At 51.1% G+C, this 8,374-nt stretch overlaps 1 protein-coding gene across 1 annotated transcript in view; it reads left to right on the top strand.

Annotated features, from left to right (window-relative positions):
• The first annotated feature begins 1,395 nt into the window (after positions 1-1,395).
• Positions 1,396-8,374, top strand: part of DISP3 (dispatched RND transporter family member 3) — a 154,221-nt gene continuing 147,242 nt past the window's right edge. The window contains exons 1-2 of the mRNA XM_045299199.1: positions 1,396-2,470; positions 3,488-3,707. Of these exons, the coding sequence (XP_045155134.1) occupies positions 1,396-2,470; positions 3,488-3,707 (1,295 nt within the window). The remainder of the gene's footprint in view (positions 2,471-3,487; positions 3,708-8,374) is intronic.

Genomic DNA, 8,374 nt, shown 5'->3' with positions numbered 1-8,374 from the left:
ACGCTTACACACACACACACACACACACCCACACACACACACACCCTTACACACACACACACACACACACACACACACACACACACACACCATTTCCCGGACAAACCATCTAATTGAAATGGAGCACTCTAGAGAATGTTAATGGGAACGGCAGCATTAATTAGTCAGCTCTGGCATAATTAGCTTCCTCCTCTCACAGCCTGGTCTCTAACTGGATAATGAGTTTCCCTCCGTCCAGAGGGCAGGCGGGACAGCGAGGACGTCCTGGTCCGGGCGGCCGTTCTCCTTGCCTCCTGCCTTCAGGCCATCCCCCTGGAGTCCTGAGGCTGCCCAGCCCTGCCTTCTCCTGCCAGAGCCTCCTGCTGCCTGGCCCCAAATCTTGAGGAGGCAGATGTCTGGCTCCTACCCGGGCACAAGGGCTCAATGCTGCAGGAGCTGCATAGCAAGTGGGGGGAGCCTGACAAACGGTGGCTGCAGCTGTGTTGCTTCACAGAGGCTGGGGGTGGGGAGCTATTGAAGGTTCTTGAGAGCTGGGGCTGGCCACCTAGCCCTGGCACAGCCCCACAGGCAATGGCCAAGCCGCGCTCCAGAGGGGAGCAAAGACGTCTGCTTCTATGGCAGATAATAGCTCATGTATCACACAGGCCAAAACTCCCTTCTAAGTTGACCCTCCTCACAATCACGGGAGGCAGGGGTGGCTATTTCCATTTCAGAGATAAGGACCCTGAGGTTCAGAGAGGACCACTGCCTTGCCAATCACACTGCCAGGACCCAAACCAAGGCCTGTCTGAGTCCACAAGCGTGTTATCCCCCTCTGCTCATACTTCCTGAAGGTTCTGTGTGGCTTGTTGCTCATGACACGAAAGTGGATGCAAAAGGAATCAATTGCCTTGGGGGGCACTGAGACAGTTAAGGGTGATCGGGGGAAATCTGGCAACAGCGATGGCTGTGCAGTGTGGTGAACCTAAGTGAGGTCACTCATGGACACGTCATGGCCGAGACGGCAGCGCACAGTGTGTGGCAACACAGTCACAGCTGGCCTGGGGACCTAAAGTCAGAGAAAGCAACCCTAACGGGGTAATCCTGAGTAGTCAAAAGCCCCCTCAGATACACCTAACGTAGGAGGGACATCTTTTCTGTTGACACTTGAGCTGTGAGTTCACCCCCACCCCCACCCCCACCCCTCCTCGGCCTTGAAAGCCAAGATCTTGTTGGGGAGGGGAAATTGCAGGATTGTTCTTTGTCTCATGCACACATCATTGGATTCTGTTGCATTAGCTGCCTGCTCAGTGCGGTATTTGTGTGTGGTTATGAGTGCGCCAACATAATGCTGCCACGGGGCACATCGCCGGCCCCTCCCTAGCCCACTGACCCTTTCTCCCTCCCCGGCAGGTTATGGACTCCGAGGATGACCCCTTGCTGCAGGATGTGTGGCTAGAGGAGGAGCCGGAGGAGGAGGAGGCGATGGGGGAGACCCTCTGCGGAGCACAGAAGTCTGGGCTGCACCCAGGCACAGGCAGGCAGTGTTGTCGAAGGCGCTGGGCATGGCCCTCCCGGCCCCCGGCCTCTGGCTTCTGGAGCACTCTGGGCTGGGCCTTCACCAATCCGTGCTGTGCAGGGCTGGTGCTCTTCCTGGGCTGCAGCATCCCCATGGCCCTGTCTGCATTCATGTTCCTCTACTCCCCGCCGCTGGACATCGACATCTCCTACAACGCCTTCGAGATCCGGAACCACCAGGCCTCACAGCGTTTTGACGCCCTTGCCCTGGCGCTCAAGTCCCAGTTTGGGTCCTGGGGACGTAACCGGCGCGACTTGGCCGACTTCACCTCCGAGACGCTTCAGCGCCTCATCTCCGAGCAACTGAAGCAGCTGCATCTTGGGAATCGCTCCAGGCCTGCGGCCAGGGACCCACGTGCCATCGGAGGCTCGAGCTTCTCCTGGGACATCGCAAGGGCCCCAAAGGCAGCAGCCAATAGGAATGGGCGTCATCGGCGCGAAATCCCACCCCTGGAGAGGCTGGTGGCCAACCAGAGCAAAGTCCTGCAGCATCCCGACAAAAATGGGCGGTACCAGCCCAGCGTCCCGCCCCCCGTTGGGAGCGCGGCCAACCAGAGCCGGGCTCGGCGGGGCGCCTCGCGTTGGGACTACTCCCGCGCCTATGTGAGCGCCAACACGCAGACGCATGCGCACTGGCGCATCGAACTCATCTTCCTGGCGCGGGGTGATGCTGAGCGCAACATTTTCACCAGTGAGCGGCTGGTCACCATCCATGAGATCGAGCGCAAGATCATGGACCACCCGGGCTTCCGGGAGTTCTGCTGGAAGCCTCACGAGGTTCTTAAGGACCTGCCACTGGGCTCCTACTCCTACTGCTCCCCGCCGAGCTCGCTCATGACCTACTTTTTCCCCACCGAGAGAGGTGGCAAGATATACTACGACGGCATGGGCCAGGACCTGGCCGACATCCGGGGTGAGGCCCGAGCGCCTGGCGTCAGGATGCGGATGGGGCTGGGTGTGAACAGTCAGGGGTGGGGTCTGAGGGCTGGAGGAGGGGCTTGTGAGCTGGAGGCCCAAGGGGTGGAGTCTGAGTTGAGGCAGAACTTTTAGGGTCGGGGACGAAGGAGTCGGGGTGGGCTTCCACGGGGATGGAATCAGAGAAGGCTTGGGGGACTACTTGGAGGCTTGAAGACTTGGAAGCAGGTTCAGTTCTGAAGGAGGATGGGGTGGGGCATTGAGATGGAATCTGGGTGAACGCAGTGCTGGACGAGGCGGGAAGAGGTTGGGAGTTTTGCTGTGGTCCAAGTGAAAGAGTGTATGCTTTGAATATGAGGTTGGTTAGGGAGAGGTTAGAGCTGTGGCTATAAGAATGGAGGATGGGGTCAGAGGCTGGGGTTGAAGGATGGGGGGTTGGGTGGCAATGAGGTAAGTTAGGGGGATGCGTTGAAGAATGTTGGGGCATGTCAGGATGGTTGTTGGAGTGATTGGGCAAGGCTTGGGTGATCCTTTGAAGGATGGATGTGATCCAAGCTTTAGGCAAATCGGAAGTGGAATGAAAGGGTGTGTCCAGACTGAGAGCCCAGCCCTGGTGTCATAACTGGTTATGCAATAGGCTGCTAACCACAAGATCAGCAGTTCAGAAGCACCAGGCACTCTGCAGGAGAAAGTTGAGGCTTTCTACTCCTGTAAAAATTTAGTCTGAGGAACCACAGGGCCACCTGTGTTCTGCCCTGGAGGGTCACGGTGGACTCAATGGCAGTGAGTGAGTGCAGAGTGTGGGCTTGGGAAGTAGGTATGGTTCAAACTGGAATGAAAGCCTAAACGTAGGGGGACCACCTGAGCGAGTCTATGGGTCACTAAGGAAGGGAGTTTCCCAGCTCCTTAGGGGCTTCAGGACCCAGCTGAGGCGGGGACGATGGCAGAGTGACCTTGGGGGAGGGCTGGGGGGAGCCGCTGCTGAGATCACTGGGCCCCACTCCTGCCCCTGCAGGCTCCCTTGAGCTGGCCATGACTCACCCCGAGTTCTACTGGTATGTGGACGAGGGCCTCTCTGCAGACAACCTCAAGAGCTCCCTCCTGCGCAGCGAGATCCTGTTTGGAGCACCTCTGCCCAATTACTACTCTGTGGACGACCGCTGGGAGGAGCAGCGGGCAAAGTTCCAGAGCTTCGTGGTCACCTACGTGGCCATGCTGGCCAAGCAGTCTACTAGGTAGGAGACTCCCACCCCCGCCCCATGCCCCAATCCCCAGTGTGTGCTTGCCCTTCTGTATTCTTGGAAAGGCTGCATAGGGGTGGGGAATTGGTTTCCAAGTGCCTTGGACTCATCAAAAGGGAATCCCCTGGTGGTGCTGTCAGGTAAACATTGAATTCCATTGGACTGCCAACTGCAAGGTTGGTGGTTCAAAGCTAATAGGAGAATGATGTAGCTATGGCTCTCATCAAGATTGCCAACCTGGAAACCCTTTATAGGGTTGCTGTGAGTGATGGCAGTGGGGTTGGTGGGCTAGACTCACCTTCCCTCAGGAAGCCTTTCTTCCCCAATCTGGGGCAGTGCCAGATGCATCCTTGTTCTTGAGGCCCCTTCTCTTGACCAGTGCTAATGGCCAGTGAACATGACAGCTTGGAGGAGGTAGGACATTCTAGACCTCTTGCCCTGAAGTCCTGGAATATTGATTTTCTCCCAAGGTGGTGCTAGAACACTTTCTGGAAAGAATATTGGCCAGGGAGAAAGAAGTACTCTGCCTTGAATACCCAGGGAGATAGTAGGCAAGTCAATTAACTTCTCTGGGCCTCCATTTTTCTCCGTATACAATGAGGATAATGATTCTTGTTACCCTGCTGGAGTCATTAGGAAGAGATGAGCTAACAGATGTGAGGGCATTTAGGGACGGTGGTACTGTGTTGTCATCTACGTCTTGTGATGCATCCTCCCCAGGAGAGGGTAGCCAACTGCGCTGGGCAATAAATCCACTGCCTTCCCAGCCCTCTGCCCTGACAGGCTATTTGGAGGCCCGGGAGGCCGCCTTCTGTCTGAAATACCCTCCACCCTCCCAGCACTCACTCCCAGTACATCTCCTCAACCCAGGGAGGTAGGGGCTGCACTGGTTACCTCCAGCGTACCGAGAGGAAATTGAGGTACAGTATGACTGGGTGAGTTGTCCAGAGTCATGTAGCTCAGAGTGGTGGAATGGCGTTCAAATCCAGGCATTCTGATCCCCAGCTCCCAGCCTTTTCCCCACGGTTGCTGCTTTGCCAGGCAACCCCCTGTCCGTCCATTAGCATCCAGTGTTAGCTGATCTCCTGAAGCTGGATCACACGCTCCCTGCCCCCCCCGGCCCTCGTGGCCCCCAAAGCGAGGCAGGAAGAAAGCAGACCCGGGGCTTGGAGTTAGATATGTCTGTGGTCAAATTCCAGTTACTGCGTTTATGAGTAGTGGGAGTTTGGATGAACTATTTCATGTCTCTGAGCAGTTTCTTCTTTTAATGTTTTATCGTGAGTTGGGTGAAGGTTTACAGAACAGATCATCAGTTTTACACTCAACAATTCATACACGTTTTGTTCAAGGCATGCATTGCCATCTCCTCAACGCGGAATTCCTCACTGTTCCACTTATTCTCTGTTTACTTCTATTCCTCCTCATTTTCCTAACCCTCTAAACCAGTAGTTCTCAACCTGTGGGTCTCGACCCCTTTGGGTGTCGAAGGACCCTTTCACAGGGGTCGCCCAGTTCATCACAATAGCAAAATGACAGTGAAGTAGCAGCAATGAAAATAATTTTATGGTTAGGGGTCACCACAACATGAGGAACTGTATTAAAGGGTTGCAGCATTAGGAAGGTTGAGAACCACCACGAGCCTAAACGTTGTCCCTTGGGGAAGTGCCATCTTTTTTATCCTAAGCCATTGCTTGTGTCAATATGGGGGTGGGTTCAGCTCCAGACCTGAAGGAGAACTAAGGGCCTTGGGGGTCCTCAACCAATGTGTCTGGTCTCTGTTATGGTTTTGAGATTTGTTCTGCATTCTTCCACTCTTTTTAGGACCTTCTAATGAGATCCTTTTCAGGGCAGTTGGTAGTGGTAGCCAGTGTGTGAGTCCGGGTAGACTAGAGAAACAAATTCATAGAAACTATATGTATGTAGGAAGAGCCTTATATACAAGAGCAATTGAACATTAAGATATTAGTATGATATTAGCCCATATGTCTGATACCAATCTATAAATCTTCAGACTCACGAAACACACGCAAAGACGCTGAATGCTGGAAGATCACAGGCTAGTGCACGGTGGGAAGTCTTGTGGATCCAGTGGCGGTGTAAGCATCTCAGCACTGGCAGGGGTCTCCACGTGGCTTCTCCAGCTCAGGGCACTAGCGTAGTTCCATGTGTCTCATCCGTTGCAATGTCTCCCAGGCAGGGAGTGAGCAGAGAGAGACAGTGTCTCCTGCCTCCAGGGAGGAAAATATAGGAGTTCCCAGAATCCTCAGGAGAAGGCCATGCCCACACAGAGGCCTCATTGGCTATGAGCCGATTGACAGACTAGACCCATCCCTTCACTCTTAATCCTCTCAAGTCCCAAATTGACACCAGATTGTGTATCTGCCACAGCCAGGTACCATCTAGTTCTTCGGGTCTCATGGTTATGGAGACACATGCCTTCTTGGTCATTAGTCCACTGAACTAATTGTTTCCGTATGCCCTTTGGTTTTCATCTGAGCTACAATTTCATCATAGCACGAGTCACTCTTGTGTTTTCATTGTGTAGCTCACAATGCAGCCCTTCCATCAGCATCAGCAGCCTCTGGGGCCTTGTTAGAAATGCAGTCTCGGGTCCTTTCCCAGATTACAGTACCTCCCAGGGACTTTGTACATTCAAGTTTGAGACAATTTCATTGAAAATGCCTTTCTAAACAGAGTGAGTTGAATATTAGAATCGGCGTAATTCGTATCTGTGGGACTAGCCCCTAGCACAGTGCCAAAGATCTCTTAGTAGGAATTAACCTAAAGAATGAGCTAAATGAATTGGTGGAGATGCCCTGAGGAAAGGTACTTGGCAGTAGAAGGATCTGCCTAAAGTGTCCAGCTGCTCAGAGAAGTCCCCGGACCTGGGTGAAAAAACCTCTCCTAGCCTTCCTCTCTCCTAGAGTTTCACAGATATGAAGACCAGGGTCTGTGTTGATTTGGCCAAAGGCCTTCTTTTGGATTGATAAAAGTATTTTTTATTATTCGGTTGCTGGATACCCTAGAGATGGCAGCATACATCCTTGACTTGTTACAGAATACTATAAATTATCACTTTGTTATACTTTCCCGATAAGAATAGAATCTTACAGCACATTCATTGCATTTATTCTCCGTCAACTTGTGCGTTTTCTGTTGCGTGCATTTTAATTCCACATACATTTTAAACCCCACAAGACATTACATATTCATTTTTTCAGCGTCAGTATTCATTTACAGTTTACTCATATATTTACCTTTCCTGCTGCTCTTCGGTACTTGCTACAATTTCCTGTTTCCTTCTGGAATCATTTTCCTTAAGTTTGAAGAACTCTCTTCAGTACTTATTTTAGTGTTTGTTGGAGATAAATTCACCGTTTTGTTTGGCTAAAACCATTTTTATTTCCCTTGCACTTTTGAAGTCTACCTTTGCTAGTGTAGCATTCTAAATTGGCAGTATTTTCTTTTAACACTTTAAAGACAGCTTTCCACTGGTTTCTGATTCCCATCATTCCTGTAGAAGAGTCAGCTGTGAATCTTCTTGTTCCTTTGAAAAATCATCTCCTTTTCACCGGCTGCTTTTACGACTTCTCCTGTCTCTTGTCTTCACCAGTCTTACCTGAGGATCATACGTGTAGATTCCGATGTAATTGCTCGGGTGACGTGTGCAGAGCTTCTTGAGCATGTGAGTTGATGAGTGTTATCTTGTTTTAGGAGCTGTTTGGCTATCATCATGGCAAATATTCTTCCTCCCCTTTCCTTTTAGGACTGCGATTGCACAGATGTTTGACTTGATTTTTACCCCCATTACATCCTCTGTATCTAATGCCCTTTTCTGGGTTTCTTTTTGCCATTTTTTTACCACCACCCCCCACCCCTGCCCAGTTCCTCGTCCCCTTTTTAGCATTTTTAACTTTATGTGCTTTGGTTTAAATATTCCAATTCACTAATTCTGCCTTGGTTTTAGGTAGCTTGTAATTAACCACTTTCAGAGCTTTTAATTTCAGTGTTAAGGTTTTCTGTTCAGGAATTTCTGTTTCAGTTCAATGTTATCGATTGTGAATCACTAGTGAAAATTTTCACTATTTTATTTATAGACATTCTTAGAGAAAAAGTTTTGGTTCCAGGCTACCACAATAAAGCAACTATTGCAATAAAGTGAGTCGTGGAAACGTTTTCGTTTTCCCAGTGCATAGAAAAGTTATGTTTACACTGTAGTGGAGTCTCTTCAGAGGGAGCCTAGTGGCAGAGTGGGTCATGCATTGGGCTGCAACCTGCAACGTCAGCAGTTGGAATCCATCAGCCACTCCTTGGGAGAAAGACGAGGCTTTCTGCTCCCCAAAAGATTTATAGCTTCGGAAACCCAAATGGGCGACTCTACTCTGTTCAGTAGAGTGGCTGTGTCTTGGAATACACTTGATGGCAGTGGGTTGTGGGCAGTCTACTATGAAAAAGTTGGAACTAGCTGTAAGGATTACACATACCAAATGAGCACCTGCTGGTGGACAAAGAGCACCCGACACCTGGTCCACACAAGGTTGCTGCAGATTTCCACTTGTCCAAATTCCAGTCTCTGTGAAGCACACTGAAACAAAGTGTGACTGTATTTTGCCTATATTCTCCCTTCTTTTCTGAATTAATGCTCCGTTAGGGGCCGTCTC

The sequence above is a fragment of the Echinops telfairi genome, unplaced genomic scaffold, assembly GCF_000313985.2.
Source record: "Echinops telfairi isolate 266 unplaced genomic scaffold, ASM31398v2 ScPeMD7_7457;HRSCAF=8495, whole genome shotgun sequence".
NCBI classification, from domain to species: Eukaryota; Metazoa; Chordata; class Mammalia; order Afrosoricida; family Tenrecidae; genus Echinops; species Echinops telfairi.
Note: the sequence above shows the minus strand (reverse complement) of the source record. Positions and strands in the feature narration are given on the sequence as shown.